This window comes from Oratosquilla oratoria, chromosome 16 (genome assembly GCF_046742065.1).
Source record: "Oratosquilla oratoria isolate Oo_2021 chromosome 16, ASM4674206v1, whole genome shotgun sequence".
NCBI classification, from domain to species: domain Eukaryota; kingdom Metazoa; phylum Arthropoda; class Malacostraca; order Stomatopoda; family Squillidae; genus Oratosquilla; species Oratosquilla oratoria.
In genome coordinates, this window is record NC_134792.1 from 36056463 (window position 1) to 36078534 (window position 22072).

Sequence of the window (22072 nt, forward strand, 5' to 3'; positions counted from 1 at the left end):
TTTTCCTAATCTTGATCATGTTACTTTAATAATTGACAAATGAATTTAGAACATTGTCTAATATTGACTACATATTACTGATTTATGGAGAGATCTTAAACAGCAATAAGTGTCAAAATATTACTTAATGTTTTGACGAACCTGGATTAGGACTGCGATTTACACGAGTTTGTTACCCCCTCTCCCTCTTTTTCTGAGAAACATTCTTCTCTGGTCCTTCGAAAGTACGCGCTTGCAGTGGAAGGGACAAGCGCGGTCCCGTCTTTTTCCTTGAGTTTCTTGGACTTTGGCTCCCAACTGCAGCTAACCCCCTTCTCCAATTTCCCATGTGTCAGAAATTCCCATGCTAGTCAACCTCTTTCCTTTTTCCACTGTCCAGGGATTTCGGGACAACATGAACTGTCATGTACCTGGCGTAAAAAATCCTAATGAGGAAATACGTCAATAAACTAAGTTCTGTGTGTATATTTCACCAAACAACTACTCATAATTTTCCGTATTCTTCACAAATTTGGGCCTCTGGTAATCCTCTGGTTGTCCTCTTGTTGCGTATTTATTGTAAAAAAAAAAAAAAAACACCTAGTAACTAAGATAATAGGGAAAACAAATGGGTGTGGGACGAATGTAGGCTGGTTACCTTCCATATATGGCAGATTTTTTTCATAGAGAGCCCCTCATAATGTCTGTCCAAAAATCCCTAGACAGTGGAAGAAGAAAAGATGTCAACCAGCATGAAAATTTCTCATACACAGGAAATAAGAGAAGAGATAGCTACAGTTGGGAGCTGAAATCTACGAAACTTCGGGAACAGGCCAGGACCGTGAACGCCCCCTCAATACAAACACGTAGTTTCGAAGGACCAGAGAAATAATACTTCACAGAGAGGGAGTGGTGTAATACGTAAAACGTGAGAAGAGGAAAGAAGTGAAAATATCTGTGTGAGTTGCTCACGACGTGAAGTGCAGACCCTAACCTATTTTTTGGACCTTAAACGAGCAGAGCTTGCGTTACACAAAGGAGTTTTGTACAACGTATTTGAAATTTTAGTTTTCGCAGAAAGAAGGTCCACAATAAAAATTTAGATACAATTTCGACATTTATCATAATTCAGGGTATCTCCACAATAATCAAATATAGAAGTAACACAATCAATCCAATAGGAAAAAATCTCACAAACATCTATTTTCTTAGTAAATTAGTGAGAATTTCCAGACCTGAGACTCGAATGTTTCTCCTCATACATCTACATGGTTAGAGACACCCTCCCTAGACTAATCCTGTGTGCATTAGTACATAAAGCTTAAATAAAAGAATACCTCACATCGTAACACTCCTCTATCCATCCTGATGATGTAGCGCTGGTTTGGTAGAATCTTTTGATGGAGAAGCATACTTAGAAGAGCAAGATGCTCTTGATAACCACGGATTTTGTTATAGTCAACGCAAGGAGAAATGACCGATAAGGCGTGGCTAGGAGATTTCCCGGTGTTGCCACATATGGGCATCCATGGCGAGAACGTGCGTGTGGATGCAATGTTTTCTGAATGCAGTGTGAGGGGGGCGGGGCCAGAGATTAGATGTAGTGGCAACGTCGCTCTCGCATGCACATATGCCATATCTACACTGAAAGAAACGAAACCTTTGTATAGAAAACATTGCTTTGATTTTTATCTCAGTGGTGGTGTGTGACAAAAAATTATAATATAATCATATGAGGCAACATTATGAAATTATAAAATAGAATTATATAATAAAATAAAACTATAAAATAATTGTATGTGGCACCACAGGGGAACTCCCAGTGGTCCGCCCTAACGGCCAGATCTCAGTGCATAGGGTATAGTCACATTGTCGGGGATGATGGGACCCAAGCTACGTCCCTTGCAGACTCGTAGGTTACCTCAGAGTTCACGTGGGGGTAAATTCAGATATTTTGAACACGGTTTACAATTTTAGCAGTCCGCCCAGACATTATATGCATTTTAGGAGTCATTTAACATTAGCACACGAGCCCCACGACGTACAATCACTGGGATGCGACTTGTGATGACCGGCAGCTGGATCACTCCATCCGGGGTGTGTCTGGCGAGAGGGTCGAATACCGACTGCCCGACGCCACGCACGGCACAGTACCAACAGGGTAAGATACATTTTTTTTTTGCGTGAATTTCCCAGTTGTCGATTTGCTTAAGGAATGTAGTATGATTCCGAGACAGGAGTTGGATGCAATTTTAGGGGTCTTGTGAGATAACTAATATTTTTAAGGAAAGGAGCAGGTGATTCTGAATAACCTAATTTAAGCTAGCTAAAACAAGAAGTGGAAAACGCGCAGGGGTATAGAATGACGCGGGTTCTCCAACAAATAATAAAGATTTAAAACAAATGGGGATGCATAGGCAAAAAAGTATTAAATATAATACAAAATGTAAAGACAATAGTAATATAACATAGTGAATAAAACAGTGAAAAAAGTATAGTGAAAAAACCACAATTGGTTGGAAAACGTGTGGTTATTACAGGAACATTGCGAGATGTGAGGAAATTGGCGAAGGCGATGGAGACAAATCTACGCCAGCTGCGACCGAAGTTGCCACCTTTGCCCTAATTGTTTTAGAGACTGTGGGGCCAGGTAGAAACCAGTCACTGATGGGAATCGGAGAGAAATGCGGGATTCGAACCCACAACTAAGCGAATGCGAGACCAGCACGCTTCCGATGACGCCACCATCGAAATGGAAGGAGATGAGTTAAATTTTGACTCTGGTCCGAAGGGGTGTCAGTAAAGTCTCTAAAGTATTAAAATCATAAAGCAATAACAGAACCAAATAATATTAGAACAATTGTAACAAGTACAGAAACATGTTAAACACAGGCACTCCAAGGTTTGCGCGAACACAGACTGAATTATGTATGCAAGAAAAGACACCTACAGAAATGAAACTAGAAACAATTAAATGACGGCTTTCCACACTCGACCAAGCCGTTGAAATTGTTCATCTCCTCCGCTTCGACTGTGCTCGCAATGTCGTCTGTTTCCTGCTTGCTGCGATCTGCGACAAAGTTCTTTAGACCAGGCAGGAGAAAAAGGTTTAGGTCCTAAGGAGCTATCTGGGTAGAGATGGTGGATAATCCACGATAAGGGAGAGCTACAACGGTCGAAAGGGGAACTAGGCCAGTCAATAGAGGAGTAAAAAAAGGCGAATAAGGAAAAAAATCAGGGAAAGCTGCAATAAGCTTTAATGTGTTTATAATACCTTACTTAATAACATATTAATTTTGCACCCCTCTACCCCCCCGGATTTGGCCGCCATCTTGAAAAAATGGCGACCAAAAACAGTTTTTTTCCAAATATCTCACTAGAAACTAATTTTAACGAAAAATGTATCGAAACAAAATTTATTCTACATAAAATTTTCTACAAAAGTTATTTTATTCAATTTTGTGATATACCTCACTGTTTTTGCGCTAAATGTGCGAAAAGATTGTGTTTATCTTTATTTGATACCTACAGTGCACAAAGATCATATAATAATTTCCTTTGTATGCTATACTGAATAAAATATCTAAGTTCCTAACTTGATTATAGTCTTTCTTTTGTTTCAGAACTATTAAAATAGATAGTTAAAGCTTCAGTGAAACCCCAGGCAGTTGTTGGTGCAAAATGTCTTCATTGGGGAAATGTTTAATATGCGATGGACAGCTTTCTGTGGGTGAGACTAGAGAAGTTAAAGAGAAAGGAATAAAGACACTGATTGATTATAGCATTAAGTGGAAAGACGGAAAACATTCTCTGTTAGAAGGACTAAAAAGTGTGAAAGTGCATGAAAAATGTAGAAAAGTGTATACAAAAGAACGGAGAGCTGAAACTTTCCAAGCAAGGCAGAAAACCTCGCAAGTGCCGACAACGTCACTGAGAAGTCAAGAATTACAGTTTGATTTTCTTCATGATTGTCTCTTTTGTGGAAAAGATGCATCAAGTGACTTTTTGAAAAAAGAAAGCAAAAAATATTTAGGTGATCGTGAATCTGTGCACTGTATAGAGATGCTGCATGTTAAGGATACTATTTTGAAAGCTGGTGAAATGAGAAAAGATGAATGGGGCAAAGAAGTATGTACTCGTATATGTAACGTAGTGGATTTAGTTGCTGCTGAGGCAAGGTACCATTCAGCCTGCATGAAAAAATTCTACCAAACATCTTCTGGTATGAAACATGGTCGTCCCAAAAGCTCTACGGTTTCTGAGGCAATGAGTCATGCTTTTAACTACTTGGAGGAAAATCGAGAGGAATGCCAGTTTACTTTCAGTGAGATTTTTTCAGAATATGAGGGTGAGCTACCAACTGATAAAACCATAAAATCTGAATTGATAGAGAGATATGGACATGATATTATTGTTTCTGTGAACAAAAATAGAAAACCAGTGATCTGTTTCCGTGACACAGGAAACAAAATTTTGACTGACGCTTGGTACGAAAATCATAGAAGTCATGACGAGAAGGAAGAACGGCTTCGGATTGTAAAGACTGCCGCCAGAATAATTGCTGAAGATATAAGATCGCAGATGTACGAAGCAGATCAGTATCCACCACCAGAAAATTTCCTAGAAGAATTGGATTCACTTATTCCAGAAACTCTCCAGTGCCTTGTTAAGACAATAGTCTTAAAAAAACAAGAAAGGAAATCAAAGAAAATGGAATAGGAAATGTACAGCAATTTCACATGCTATCCTTACAGCAGCTAGACCAAATTCTTTCATATCTCCTCTACAAATAGGACTTGCTGTTCACTTAAGTCAGAAGTATGGCTCTAAGCATCTACTGAACGTGCTCTCTGCGTTGGGATTATGTGCGTCCTATGCTGAGGCAGCACTCTTTCAAGTATCTGCTTTGCAACATCCAGCCAAGGAACCTCCGAATGATTCATTTGCACAGTTTGTATTCGACAATGCAGATGTGAACATCTCTACTATTGATGGATTTAACACATTCCACAGTATGGGAGGAATTCAGTGTGTTACTCCTCAGAATAATATTACTTCAGATCAGCCAATCACTAGATTAACGAAGATCCCTAGTGCATCGGTGGTTGGGCAGTTTGGTCATAATCCTATTAAAACCTTTGAAAGTAAAAGTGTAAAAGGACTCTTGAATATAAAAGTCAGGGATTTGGCAAGTATCAATCCAGTGTCCACTACTGTATCAATAACAACAACAGAGCTTTTATGGCTACTTGGAAAATGGCAAAAAAAATGCAGTGCCCAGGTTGGAATGGTTACATGGAGAAATGTACAGCACACTTCCCATATGATGTGTCCCAGATCTCATATCTTCCCTTTACAAATGCTCCACCTACCAATTATGACACCATATACACAGTACTTAACCAAGCTGTAGAGATATTCGAGACTAAACTCGGAAATGGAAAGTATAAAATATTATATGTGAATCTTTCCACAGCTCTAGCGCAAAAACGGTGCAACCTATGGAAAACATGACAGGGACAAATATTATAGGAAATTTTATGTAGATTATTTTTTGTTTCGACTACTTTCTCTGTAAAATGCATTTCAAGCGAGATATTTGGAAAAAACCGTTTTTTTCCGCCATTTTTTCAAAATGGCGGCTAAATCCGGGAAGGTAGAGGGGTGCAAAATTAATACATTATTAAGAACCACATTAGGAAGAAAATAAAGCATATTGCAGCTTTCCTTAATTTTTTTCCTTATTCAACCCCCTATTGACTGGCCTAAACGCTGGTTTTCTGGCGATGAAAATATGCGGCCACTGGATTTACAGTGAATGATAATGTTTCGATAGAATTTGCAGAATGGATTGTTAAGACCGAATTTTACCCTTCTTTAGAGGGTCTATTGTGGATGACGTTTCGATTCCCGTCCAGGAAATCAATTGTATATGTTTGTGGTGTAATTGGGAGAGGACCATGGAAATAATGACTCCATTGATTATGGCAATGTGATGGGTGAGGTATGCATCAAATGAAGAACCAAGTCGGAATTATTTCATTGGGTTTACACAATAAATTATCAAACGGGAATCGAAATGTAGAGCACAAAAACCCTTTCTAATTGGGTCTGGTGATTACTCTGTTTCCCGACATGGATCCAGATTCCAGATCTCACACGTTACTGTGATTATTGCATATATATATATATATATATATAGATATATATATATATATATATATATATATAGAGAGAGAGAGAGAGAGAGAGACATTAGGACAAATCATGGGAAAGGTGGAGGGGGAAACACGGGTCTTTATCTGAATATCGAATTTATTCCTGACCTATTCGCTTACAGAAGCTATTGTAAGCGAAACCGGTCAGGAATAAACTCGATATTCAGATAAAGACCCGTGTTTCCCCCTTCACCTTTCCCATGATATATATATATATATATATAATATATATATATATATATATATATATATACATATATATATATACTGTATATATATATATATGCAACAGTAATCACATAAAACACGTGAATAAAGAATTTTGCTTGTAACCACGAGGAAATTAAAGATCGGAATACTGAACGTTTTCGTCTATTAAGACATTTTCAAAGTACAATTGAAAATGTCGTACTTTGAAAATGTCTTAATAGACGAAAACGTTCAGTATTCCGATCTTTAATTTCCTCGTGGTTACAAGCAAATATATATATATATATATATATAATATATATATATATATATATATATATATATATATATATATATATATATTTGAACATCTAGGGAGCAGATTCTCTTGTATGCATGTGTTGTTAAAGTCGACAGCATTAAGGAGGTTGTTAATCTTCTTATGGGTATTCCCCAGCTTTCTAACCTATACTCTGCCATTTGGAGGGTGGGCATAAACCAAGTTGCCAAAATGATTCATTTATTCAACGATTCGTCTGCAAAGAGAAATCTTCAGGAAAATCTATAACATAGATATTATCGACATACAGAAATAAAGAAAAAATGTGTTAACCTAAACAAAATTCACAATTATGGAAATAGATATCAACAAATCAGTAATAATACAAATCCTCTCCTTCCCGTCTTAATGAGAAGCCAACCCCTCCCACTAATCCTTCACCCACTACCCCTTCCACCACCCAAGCCGGCTAGGTTCGTATATATAAGCCACCAACCGACGATTCCCTTCGTAATTTCTTTGGACATTTAATTTTTGTAAGTAGCGATCCCCAACGGCCCATGTATCGATATAGGATTTGTATTTGTGCATAAAACGGGAATTAAACCATAAGAAAACCATATTTTTCGTCAATTCAGTACTTATTTGTGTCAAAACAAATGCAGAATGAAAACAACGCTAACACATGACACAGCATGATCACTTGAAAAGGGGAATTTATCTCAAATTGTTTAAAACAAACACATGAAAAAACACATCGCATACGGAGAAATAGCGTAAGGTTTTCAACTTACGCCCTAGGACTTGAAAACCATATAAATTACGTAAGACTTACACAATAAGCGTAAGACTTGACAGGCATGATATAGAAGCCATTACATATAAAACCATTATGCAACGCTGTACCTTGACAATGACCTTGCAGCGGCTACATGTAAGACTTGGTACAATGAATACAAAGATCCAAGAATTCATTTCTTAACCCTTTTTCGACCTTATAACATCCTTACTTACACAGCGTGTTTTGAAATCAGGATTAGATAATCTAGCATCCCGTGAGATAGAATTCGAACCGGTTAATAGGGATTAGTATAGCAATAAACTTAGATTGTGTTGTACTTAACCGTTCTTTTTCTTCAGTACCCAAAAATAACGCATCAGTAGTTTAAGATAAGTAAGATCAGAACTAAAAAGTTGAAAATACGTACCTACTGAAGTAAACAGTGACAAAACATTCAGCAAATATGTTTTATCATTGGTTTTGTGTCGAAGTTTTGCTTATTTTCACCACCATTCTAAATTAACAAGGGAGGAAATGTAAAACGTCAAATCAAGAAATGCAGTCTTTAGAAAATTTATTCATTAACATTTCCGTACGATTTCTGAATTCAGGCCTTGTTACGTTTTCTTTGTATCGGCTTCCTGACTATGTTATTCTGCTCATGCCGTAAGTCCTGACCAGCATCTGTTTGATGTTTAATTCACTTCTCGTAGTACTCTTTCCTAATGATTTCCTTTGCCCAGGTCAAGAACAGTGCATCCCGGAAGGGCTGATATTGACAAATGGGTAGCATTATTCATTACAGACGTCCCTCCTGACGTCTGCTCGATGCATATACGCACACACATGAAGCCACATAAAAAAGTAAACATTTCATGACACTCAGCGTTCACATCAAAATAACCTTACAATAGAAAATTAAGGGGGGGGGACTAGGTTTTCTAAATTATTGAGCATAAAATCACAATGATCAAGGACTAAAACCAAGGTTTAAAATATAGAATATCATTTCAAAATTACATACGAATTACCAGTAAAATGATATAGATATACCAAGGACAGGCGGCAAATACATATAAAATTCAAAATAAAAAACAAAGAAATAATTTGGTCGGGCGTATTTTATCTATTTATTTATTTATTTATTCATTTATTTGTATGTTTGTTTATTTCATTTATTTATTATTTATTTATTTATTTGTTTATATATTTATTGTACATTGAAGGGGAATAATTCCTTCCGTATGGTGTAACATTTTTAATTTAGTTTTGCCTGTTGACAGGCATTTTCTTCATCTCTGGCATTCCCTCAATAATAAAGAAGTGGGAAGAGGGTATCATCTCGACGTATCATATAGTGTATTATATCTTCCCCACGGCAATGGAGAGATCTATGGGTTCCCTGTCATCGGGTTTGTCGCATACGAATTCAAACGTAAATAGTTGCAGTATTTGCGATGAAGTCACGTAACCTCACAAGTTAAACGAAGAGTTTGAGGGGGATTCCTATCTCAACTTTCTCAACAGATGCCTTTCAAGCTCATAGGCTTATCAGTTAGGCTACTAGGATGAACTTTCTCTACCGCATTCTTTCTTCGTAGGCTTTCTCCATTTCTATTTTTGTGGTGAAGTCACCTCTACTGATCGATTAATGAAATTCTCTGACGACAGTATTTAAATACGCAAGTCGGATTCCTCTACCAAAAGCTGGATTCGCTTCTTACCCCATCTTATAAGCTATTGCGAGAAACGTAATATTATCATTATTGTTGTTATTATTGTTATTACTATTGCTACTACTACTACTACTACTACTACTACTACTACTACTACTACTACTATTATTATTATTATTATCATTATTATTATTATTATTATTATTATTATTATTATTATTATTATTATTATTATTATTATTATTATTATTATTATTATTATTATTATTATTATTATTATTACTATTATTATTATTATTACTATTATTATTATTATTATTACTATTATTATTACTATTATTATTACTATTATTATCATTATTATTATTATTATTATTATTATTATTATTATTATTATTATTATTATTATTATTATTATTATTATTATTATTATTATTATTATTATTATTATTATTATCATTATTATTATTATCATTATCATCATTACCTCGCACTGGCGCTTTTGACTGCATGGCAACATGCAGTCAATAATGATGAGAGCTCAATCTCATATATGGTCCGATCTATGGTTCATACACCTTACACGTACCTACCTACCCCAACTTGTTTTTGTGTGTGCGGTTGTACAGGTATGCATGTGCGTGCACGGGTATGTATGCATGTGTGTGTGTGCGTGCGTGCTTGCGTGTATGTGTGTATACGCTCAGTGTCATCATTCAGCCTCACTTAGCCCATCACACTTCACCAGAGCACTGTCGGCGTTGTTCACTGGCGGACTGCCGTAAAACAAAAGTCGATAAGTATGTGTGTGTGTGTGTGTCTCCTCTTGAAATATGTGAGGGTTATTTTCCTGTAGATCTTGAAAGATATTTAATCAATGGTAACAAATACATATTTATATCCATTTTCAGACATAGGTAACTCTAATGTATCTAAGTGAACTCTTTCCCAAGATTTCTGTGATAAGGGATATGATAGCATAGGAGCAGTCTTATGTGTATTTCCTTTTACCTCAGCCCGCCTCAAGTAATTTTCAATATGTAAGTAAATATCCCTCTTCATACCTGGCCAAAAGTATTTAAGTTGTGCTTGTCTATAAGTTTTATCTTTTTCTGGATAAGAGCTTTAATTACTATCATGAAGTAATTTTAATACTTCTGGTACAAGAGTTTGGAATTACCAACTGATTCACTGGTCCCCTAAAAATATCCTTCCCACTTACAACTGTTTTTCTATACAAAAGTCCATTGCTCAAATGAAATTCCTCTGTCTTATACCTCTTTGGTAGTTTTGGAGGAATACCACGTCAAATTCTGGGTTACTTTTTCCCCAAGTTTTTGTTCCCTTAATATCAATTCCTCATCTAATGTTACTAGTTCATTAATACTGCAAATGAAATTGATCAACTCTGTCGTTGGTTGGGTAATATTCCTAGATAGTGCATCTGCTGCAACATTCTTCCTACCTGGAATGTATTCAAACTTGACCTCGTAACACTGAAGTGTAGTAAACCATCTGGCTAATCTGCCCCTAGGATTCTTATGTTTGGATAAGTTTTGAATAGCTGTATGATCAGTCCACACTGATTGGATATCCCAATATCATCTCTCTAAAACTCTAGTAAATATATCACTGGAATATGGTAATCTTTAGGCAGGTATATAAATATGTTGAGTCCCTGGTTTTAATTTGATCTGATGTTTATGTAATCACTCCTAGAGTTCCTAGTTTCTTTCTGTTATTGCATTCCTATTGTCATGACATATTGACTACTTGCTTTACTTTCTTGATAATCTCGTAAAAGATAATATATCTTCTCTAAGTCCATTATTTTTAAAGATCCCTGTATAGCTTTTCTGCAGTCATCTCACTGCTGTATAGCAATAGTGCAAATGCTATTAACTTAATAGCCCGAAAAACTTTTAACTTGTCACTAGATCTACCCCCTATCCAATCAGAATTCTTCAACATAGAAATCATGTTCTTAGACCATCTATCTATTTTTGCTAAATATTCTGTGTTTGTTTCCTTTGTTTTTGTTGTCTTTATCATTCTAACAAAAGACCTGATATGATCCAGATCATACTTTGATTTAAAGTGTTTGATAAATGATTTCTTATAGTCATCATATTTGTTTATATTTTCCATTTGCTGGAAATTTATTATGAACCTAGCCCTACCCTACTCAGAATCTACATTTTCTTTTAATATTTATATATTTTTTTCTTTTCATCTAATATATTTTTGTCACTATTAGTGTGTCAACTATGTTAATGAATCTGTTTACCCCTATTGCATTTACTTTCCCCCGAAAATTTTGGGCCATTTGACTGCGATGTAATAACTTTATGACGGAGAACTTCCGTGGCTATCCTAGCTATAATTACAAATAAATTACATATAATTTTATGTCTGTTTTTTTTTTTTTGGCTACCTCCCTTGTAAGGGGGAGAAAGCCTTTGGTATATGTATGTATGTTTCCAATGATTTTTGCTTTTCACTCTAAATCTTCCTCTTCCTTTGTCAGTTTTTACCCTGCTATCGTGTTTCACTTTTGTTAATGTTATTTATGAATATAAAGAATATTATTAGTTCCCGAAGTAATATGTGTGTGTGTGTGTGTATTCACCTCACCTTGGTCTTTGGATCGCGTGTTGGGCTCGTGATCGACAGCTATTTCCCTCCCGGAAGAGAGCTCAGAGCTCGTATGACCGATCTATGGGTAATGCTATGACCTCTCTCTCTCTCTCTCACACACACACACACACACACACACACACACACACACACACACACAAACTCCCCGCCCACGATAGTCGGAGTAACGATCCGAAACGCAGCGATATCGAAATAATTTCGGCCCTGGGCAGGATTCGAACCAGGTAATACCGCGCCTCCGTACTGGCAGTCCAGTATTCTATCAACCGCGCCACCGAGCGTGTGTGTACTTGTATATGCATTATGGATGTATGTATGCATTCATGTAGTGTATTATTTAAAAAATCTCGGAATGACAAAAACACAATCAAATCTGTGTAATAAAAGTTAATCGCACCGTGAGGGGAATGCATTTAATCAAACACAAGTGGCAAATCATTCTTGTGGTCCATAAAATTAGATGAAATGAACAGATGCAATAAACATGTATAAAACATAGAAAATCAAACACTGCAGCATGGATGGAGTTAATTATCGGTACTTTCAAAATCTCAAGGATTTTTAAGGACAATTAGGCAGTGTGCGGATATCTACCAAAATGGAATAAGGTTAAGATTAAATAGTTTCTGTTTTATTCTTCTAAGTTTATCCTTGACAATGTTACACCGATATTTATCATTTTAAAACTTTTTCTGCCTGAGGCAAGGTAGGGCAGTCGCTCGATCAGGAAGTTTGGTGAGTCGTTATCGTAATGTATTCTCGTATCGTGAGAAATATTTTATCTATATATATTTCACACGAATACATAATATCATTATATACTAATAAATTCATGTAATTGAATTTACATGGGTACGTACGTATTGGTAAAACAACAATCATGAACTGCATGTACACTATTTCAAACAAACGGGCTAGGGTGCGCGGAAAATAACATAGGAAGTAAAGCCACAGTGAAGAAATTTGATTTTTTACCCAGGAAAAAAGTCACAGAGCATTAAGTAACAACTCTTGTCCAGTCACAGACTTTCATAGTTTCATCATTACTTTTTTTCTTTTGATATTTTTCCCGTGAGTTTTATTTTTTTTATTTTTTATTCTAATCTGTGACACGTTTTCTTTCATTAAGACCGGAAAGGAGAATGGAACCCTTTTTCAGAGCGGTTGAATTTCCTGGTTTCCTGCAGGCGATACTATTTATAATATCACCCGGAAGAAGCCAGAATATTTATACAAGTCGTCAGTAGTATTGAATGCTTTGAACAAAATATTGATCCGTCCCTTGAAATAAAGACCACCTTGGCCCAGCTAGAAGAAATGTAGGTCACACATTGTTAGCAAATATGAAAGTGCTGCTAACCTTAGAAGTCCAAACATGGAGCATAGCACAGGTCGCTATAGTTGCAGTTAAGCTATACCTGGCGTAAAATCGTCTTATTGTCTTAGAATACAGAAGATAACAGAATTCTTCACACCTACGTTAATTATTTCCTCGCTGACGACGATGCCAAGGCTAGGAAAGAATCAAATGTGATGATTAGCTGCTGCAGGATTAAAAAATCAAATGTAATGAAAATAATAGTAACAATGTTGGAAAGGTGATATACTATAATGGATTTATACAAAAAGAAATAAAAAGAGAAAAACTGGAGGAAATGATCATGAATGATTTGTTGCATGAAAAAAATAAACAACAACTTAACACTAAATAGTAATGGTAAAGACTTGCAAGCGATTGACGGAAGATATACATACACAACCAAGCGCTTTCTCCCCATTACAAGGGAGGTAGCCAAAATCAAAAGGCATAACTCCACTCCCAGCCATTTCACCCCCATCCACTCTCAACTCCAACTCACCACTCCTCCCATCCTTCCTCTTTTCTTGGCTCCTCCTGGATGACGGGTCATCCCTGCATCTCGCCCATTGCCCTAGGTCAGAAGCATTGCACCATGACACAGCACATCCACAGCAAGGCCGCTTCATTTAATCGTGACTCTCCTCTCTCCGTCCTCTCATGCAGAAATAGAGAAGACAAGGAGAAATTCCTTCGGATTGAGTCGTAGTCACACATGACCACTTCCTAAGTCCCCATCCCCACCCACTCCCTTCCATGCATCACAATATCATCCACGTACTGTGCAAACATTCTCCACGGACCCCCATCTTCTGTCTTCTCCTTTCTTCAACAGGTGTCTAATTTTTAGGGAATATGTTTTCAGCACTTCCCAAAATAAATAATAACTCAATAGATTACGCAAAAACTCTCGCTATTTATCTATTGCAATTTGAAAATCCTGATAATATCCCTAAAACGTCGTCTCTTTGGCCATCCTCGCAAAATCTTTCCGCGGCACCACCTACTCTGAATTTGTCACCACTGCACCGCATGAATGCAGAGCGTGCACAAAGCGTATCAATACAAAACTAGGACAACTTCCGCCTCTTCCGAGGTATCGCAGACACAATATTGTGATTGCATGGCCTTGCCTGGGTTACAGACAGCAGTGGCAAGTCTCTGACACGGGAGATGTACGACATTACACCTCCACTGCTTCGAGTGTCCCTCAATAAGAGATCTGTTGCCCCAGGGCCAAAACTTAAAACATGTGTTTCACTTTCTGTTAACTGGCGATAATTTACACTGTCCTAGTTCGACACCCGCAATTTGGTGGATGCTTACTTCGCCTTGATTACCAATGTTTTTCCACCTTACCTGATGTACATTGTTATCGTACAGCTTCAATGTACGTAGTAACGTGTCCTGCGTGTCACGTATACTGTGTATATCTATAGAAAGTACCTACTGCATTAGGTTTGTCTCTCTTTGAGCGTAATTTATATAAACAAAACAATCTCTCTCTCTCTCTCTCTCTCTCTCTCTCTCTCTCTCTCTCTCTCTCTCTCTCTCTCTCTCCTCTCTCTCTCTCTCTTTCTCTCTCTCTCCCTCTTTCCCAATTTTCCAACACACATGCACGAGGTTGCTATGGTAGAGACAGAATTCATTATGATACTACCTAAAACATACACATACACACACACACAAACACACACAGAGACACACACATACAGTACGTGCGCTCGATCGCATACAGTATTTGAAACTTATTCTCACACAGTGAGCTGTAATACAATGAAGGCAGACGATCGCAGATCCACGGTAAAAAAAAAAAAAAAAAAAAAAAAGGCCTGACATATCCCCTCTTGGATTAGTGGTTACTCACCCCTGTCTCGGATCTGAGAGATCCGGGTTAGACCAGCTCTTTCTTCGTGTCCCAACTCCGATAGGCAAAGACGAATATAAGAGGGTGTTTACAATGTCCAACGGTTCGTCGAACGTGGTTCGACAGATACGTGTTTAAAGTGATGTGTGAACGTGTGAACGGGGTATTTGGTTGTCGAACAACGTGTTCGACAACCAAATACCCCGTGTAAACCCCCTCTAAGAGGTGTTTTATAAAAGTCCTGCATTTCTGTATTAAACTTAATTTTCTTAAATTTTCTATAAATACACATTACACACACACACACACACACACACACACACACACACACACACACACACACACACACACACACACACACACGCATACACACACACACACACACACACACACGGAAAGAAAATAAAAAAAGATAGCTATAGAAGAGACTTGAAAAAGAACAGCTTTCCTCACAGAGTAATAAACAGTTGGAACAAATTAGATGAGAAAGTGGTGTGTGCAAAAACAATACATGAATTTAAAAATAGTTTAGATAAAATGAGATATGAAGACGGGATCCCACGAGCATAGCTCCCCTTCCCGTAAAATACAACTAGGTAAATACAACTAGGTAAATACACACACACACACACACACACACACACACACACACACACACACACACACACACACACACACATATATATATATATATATATGTATATATATATGTATATATATACATATGTATATATGTATGCATATATACATATTATGCCGTGGTCAGAAATTCACCATCTAGTTTCACAATTTACATATATTCACATTTTTAAATTCTAGATCATAATACCTCTATTCTATTATTATTTCTATTTCAATGCTTATTTATTGCAGTGTCTTTGAAGATATCCTAAAGACCTGTCCAGACGAGCGGGCCTGATCGGCGGGCATGCCCGTTAACGGGCACATTTGACGGGCAAACGGTCATATTGCCCGAGTGCTCGTCGAGCGAAATCACTAATGCGGTGCCCGGTAGCTCGAGCTTCGACCCTGCCAGACGCAAGTCGATATCGTGAACCCACAGCAGGCTTCCCTCCCACATCCCACGTTTCTTTGTCTTCTTTTTCTTTAGACACCAAGCAATTATCATGGTGTACAATATCTTCTTCTTGACAATGCGAGGGGCCATGTTTGTCGTACCGCACTTCACACGCTACTGGCAACGTCGGGCACGCCCAGCTATTCATCACCTTGGTCGTGTGGACAACATTCACGGGCAGGCCCGGCATAATTTGCCCACCAACCGCACTGCCCGACGAGCACGCCCGAACGTCTGGACACGGATCAAGATATCAGGTACTGATATTCTAAGAGTTGGGGTTTATTTTAGTACAAAAAGTTATTCATCATTATTCTAATCACTATCTTAAGCTCATTTTTGTATGTCTTTAAATCTGTTCACCATGTGTTCTTCAAGAGAACAATGTTCACTAAGTTATCATCATATTTGGTTATACTTATGTTATTATTATTATTATTATTATTATTGTTATTATATTATATATATATATATATATATATATATATACACTTTTTTTTTTCTTAAAATCGTATCTACAGAAAAACCCGGAAACTACGGACACTGAAGCAACGGACTTCGGAAAGTACGGACAAATTCTGGAAAATAAAATTTTTGAGCGAAATATGAAAATTCCCGTGGAAATGTGGCAACACCGCGTACTTTCGTTGCTTCATTTGTTTCAGTCGGTCCCACACGCTCATATATGCACTTAAAGCTACATTACTGAACGTTTTTTTTTTTTTTAAATAATAACAATATTATATTAATGCTGTACCAATATTTAGAGCATGGTTGTATGATTGTGTGTTTATTTGAGTTCGTAATCATTACCAACAACTGCCGACAAATCTAATTATATTGTTTTTAGTTTCTTTTAATATAAATAGAATATTTGTGCCATAGTTTATAGTTTTTAGATTTTAAAGCATTTGGCCGCATCCATGTCGAGATAATCTAGATGTGATACACTACCAACAACTCGACGCAATCTTCGAGACACCATGAACTGCCTCGTAGCTTGTGTTGTTGGTCAAGTCAACATATATCGGAAATCTTAATTAATATCTCGATATTGATGTGGCCACATGCCCTCAAACTTGCAGATATGATAAAATAGGGCACACAATTCTAAAAAATGGACATTATGGGAGTTAATCGTATTAACAGAACTTTTCGTAACTCACGTTTTTTCGGTAAGATTAGATAGTTCTCATATGAGACAATGTACTTAGTCCTAGTCGTACTCCTGCTACTCAACATTCAAGATATGTCCACCCTCAAACCTCCATTAGTTCGTCTTCCACAACGGGTCTTGCTAATTAACATCAGGACACAGTCCACAACTGTCAGGACATCATCCGGACACTGTATGCTACATTCTATGTAGGGTCATACTAAATACCGACAAGTAAGTAACATGTTTGGACCGACAAGTAGCATATAAATTAACATAATGCTTGCTTTTTTGGTGAAAATTATTTCTGCTATATCATTTATGTAGAAATAAGTAAAGAAATAAGTTTTTCTTTGCCGACAAGCCCTGCCCCGAACCGCCGACGTTTACCAGTCGACCAGACAAATAACGTATTTGAACCAACAAGTAACTCAAAATGACCGACAGGCAGCATAAATAATTTTCACCATAAAACAAGCATTATTTTAATTTATATGCTGCTTGTAGGTCCTTTATTTACTTATTTCTACACATATGATGTAGTAGAAATAATTTTCATCATAAAATCAAACATTATGTAAAATCACATGCTGCTTGTCTGTCATTTTGAGTTACTTGTTAGTCCAAACATATTATTTGTTAGTCTTTAGTATGACCCTGTCTAGACGGTAACATACGGTGTCCGGACGATGTCCTGACAGACCGGGACGGTATCCCGACGGTACTGGAGTGCAGCGTTGCCGGAATACCACACCTGTCTTTTCCACACGTTTTCTTTGATCGAAAACTGAACAGTGACTAAGCTATTCTATGTTTGTGGGCACACACAACAATGTGGAATAGGAGTATTGCCACCAACAGAGTTCTGTAAACATTAGATGAGAAAGAAAACACATAAATAATACATAGAGGGATCGGCGACACACACAAAGGAAAGTTTTCTGCAATATCACCACAAAGTAGCTCCAACACTATGCCTCCAATGATTTAAAGAAATTCGCAGGGAAAGCTATAAATATAGACTTTATATTATAAGCAGGTGACGTAATAATACATGAAACAATACACACTTAATTTCTGGTGGTGGAATCACAAGTGGACATACACAAGTCACAAATCAACAAACATTATACACACAACATATTTATACTCAAAGTATTGGAACATACTTTTTGAGGGATGAAAATGTACGCATATATCTATACTATAAAGTACAAGAACATATACTTTCTCATAGAGAGAGAGAGAGAATGCAATTATATGGTTAATGTATGGAGTTTATCATTAACTGAGATGGCTTAAAGCTCACACAAGTACCTTTCTCCCTGACAGCCTCTGACACTAAAATTAGTGCATTTGTCGATGGTAGCTGCATCCTGTTCCTAGTCTTTGTTTTCATTAATGACAACTTTGAGAATAGTCTCTCAGCATCAGCATTTGAAGTTGGTAGAGACAAGACCTGCATTATAAAGGAACACAGATACTGAAAATGATGTGTGCCATCGTCGTCTGTTACTTTCCCTAGTTTTTCATAGAACTCTAAAATATTACAGTCGGGTACCAAGTCTTGCGGCAAAGTTACGGAATCTAGGTTCCTCCATTCATTGTCTAGAATTTGGACATCAAAATCGTAAATGCGAGGTACTGCTTGAACTAAATTTGTGAGAGAAGGTAGGGCTGTTCTTGTGTTTATATCTAAAACATTTTTTGGTGATAGAAATGTTGTTACACTGCTCCTTTTCAGCTGAATAACTGGACCTCACAAACTTACACCTTGACCATGTTACCTTCCTCTGCTAAGCACCCTTCTCTTGTATCATTACAATTTTACGACTGTTAGTGTAAATAGGTTTTTAATGGAAATTTTGGTTATCAGCAATCCATCTTACGTATAACATCCTTCTCTTGTATCACTGCAATTTTACGACTGTTAGTGTAAATAGGTATTTAATGGAAAATTTGGTTATCAGCAATCCATTTTACGTATAACACCCTTCTCTTGTATCATTGCAATTTTACGACTTAGTTTATAGATATAGGTATTTAATGGAAAGTTGGGTTATCAGCAATCCATTTTACGTATAACACCCTTCTCTTGTATCATTGTAATTTTACGACTGTTAGTTTATAGATATAGGTATTTAATGGAAAATTGGGTTATCAGCAATCCATTTTACGTATAACATTAACTAAACATAACTTTGCATACAATAAGCTAGAGGCCCCAAAGCAGATAGAAAATGTGGAAATATTTTTCCACACTGTGTAGAAATCCGTCCACACTATCCACGCCAGTTGCCAACTCTCGCTAGATTCCGTCACCATGAGCGATATTTCCACGAAACGGCAACGCTGCTGGAGTGTCCAAGTGGCTCTGGACGGTACTGGATGGTACTGGACGGTAATTAGTATGCCAGTCCCAAAAAACAAACACGGTGTCTCGAAAATCGCGACGAGCTACGAGTTGTCAGTAGTGTATCACATTTTAAATCTCGATATTGATGCGGCCAAATGTTTTGAAACTTCGACACGATAAGACATATCACATAATTTAGTCACGCCAATATTAATTAAAGACAATGCTATCGGAGTTGACGGTAGTTGTCGGTAGAAAGACCCTTTATGTATACTGTATACGTTACATTCAACACACGGAACCTATGAACAAAAGGCTTTAACGGACCACTAACCTCCTTCTCTTATAGTCTGTAGTTTCCGAGTTCATCTGTAGTTTGGCTCTTTTTGTTTTCTCCATTTTCTTTTTCTCATCAAAACTTATTACCAAATGCCTGGGTTTTAATGTGTTCATTTTGTTTTAATTTGTAATTACAACTCTAATTTTCAGTAATTGTTAAAAAAAAACACACACCCTTTATAACAACTAGTGTAATTTCTTTTCGACATTTTCCTAGTTTCATTCTTTGACCACGTCGAGCGTCGTTATTTAATATTAGGTCAAGGGCATCTTAGAATCTGATTTGGTATTCTTTCCACGCCTCATCAGTATGATCAAGCGACATTCCCATTCAACACGTATACTTTACATCTACCATGGTAAGGTATTGAAACTGCATGTTCCCGGGAAAGGTAGGTTATCCTGTAGTGGATTTTGAAGACTGAATACATTAATAAATTATCAGACTTATTTATATTTAATTCTATATTTGCTAGTTTCTTCCCTCTTATGCGACGATTCTTTTTTGACATTCCCGAGTCGAGCATTTTGACGTCATGTCTGCTTTGAGTGATTCACTTCAACTGTCTTGGATCACGTGCTGCGCTCGTGATTGGCAGCTAATGCCCTCCAGTTGAGACTTCAGAGCTCATATATGGCACCATCTATGGGTAATGATGTGACCTTACACACACACACACACACACACACACACACACACACACACACACACACACACACACACACACACACACACACACACACACACACACACACACTCACACACTCACTCACTCACTCTCGGTGGCGCGGTTGGTAGAGTACTAGACTGCCAGTACGGTGGTGCCTGGTTCGAATCCTGCCCAGGGCTGAAATTATTTCAGCATCGCTGCGCTTCGAGTCGTTACTCCGACTCTCGTGGGCGGGGAGTTGGGTGTGTGTGTGCGTGTAAGGTCATAGTATTACCCATAGATCGGTCATACGAGCTCTGAGCTCTCTTTCGGGAGGGAAATAGCTGTCGATCACGAGTCCAACACGTGATCCAAAGACCAAGGTGAATCTCACACACACACACACACACACACACACACACACACACACACACACACACACACACACACACACACACACACACACACACACACACACACACACACACACATAAACATAAACATAAACACACACACACACACATAAACATAAACACACAACAAACACATACACTACACAAAACAAACAAAAACAATCGCATACATACGTACATACACACGCTTTCCTTTCCATTGCTACTGTTTTCTTTTATGTTTACATTTTTATTGTTTTTATAGAACCCGTCATTGATTCCAACTCCTTTTCCATGCTCCGTTTTTACGACGGAGGAGAGGATCAGCCTAAGGCACAGGAGACTTAGGTCGTTGTAGCCAACGTTTGTCTTGGAAATGATCAAAACTAAAGTTCATTTTTCCGGGGCGAAGAGGCGGTGGTGGTGTTGGAGGAAAACGAGGAGGAAAATAAAGTGGAGGAGGAGTAGGAAAAGGAGGAGGAGGAGGAAGAGGAATAGTAGGTGGAGGAAGAGGAATAGTAGGTGGAGGGGAAAAGGAGAAGGATGTGTGTGTGTGTGTGTGTGTGTGTGTGTGTGTGTGTGTGTGTGTGTGTGTGTGTGTGTGTGTGTGTGTTTATGTGTGTGTGTGTGTTTGTGTTTGTGTTTATTTTCGTTGGTATCTTAATAATTCATGTCCGGACAGTATCAACCTTGCACCGTGTAGCGTAACAGGAAATGGCCCTCTGCGTCATTCGTGGAAACCCACTCGCCATATAACATATACCGGTAAATCATGTATGCAGTGGTTTACCAGACATTGGACCCTATACTTTAACCTGAAGGCTAAAGTTACACACACACACACACACACACACACACACACACACACACACACACACACACACACACACACACACACACACACACACACACACACACACATATATATAATGTATATGTGTGTGTGTAATGTATATACATGTATATATATGTGTATACATGCATATACATGTATATATATTATATATATATATAATGTGTGTGCATACCTGTATATACATGTATATATATATGTGTGTGTGTATACATGCATATACATGTATATGTATACATATAA

The 22072-nt window shown here is 37.4% G+C and overlaps 1 protein-coding gene across 1 annotated transcript in view; it reads left to right on the forward strand.

The window, feature by feature from the left end:
* Nucleotides 1-679: 679 nt before the first annotated feature.
* The window catches only part of LOC143033596 (facilitated trehalose transporter Tret1-like), a 61911-nt gene continuing 40518 nt past the window's right edge, over nt 680-22072 (forward strand). Inside the window, exons 1-7 of the mRNA XM_076199085.1 lie at nt 680-820; nt 2004-2140; nt 2520-2629; nt 4773-5123; nt 8731-8859; nt 14283-14404; nt 16167-16340. Of these exons, the coding sequence (XP_076055200.1) occupies nt 680-820; nt 2004-2140; nt 2520-2629; nt 4773-5123; nt 8731-8859; nt 14283-14404; nt 16167-16340 (1164 nt within the window). The remainder of the gene's footprint in view (nt 821-2003; nt 2141-2519; nt 2630-4772; nt 5124-8730; nt 8860-14282; nt 14405-16166; nt 16341-22072) is intronic.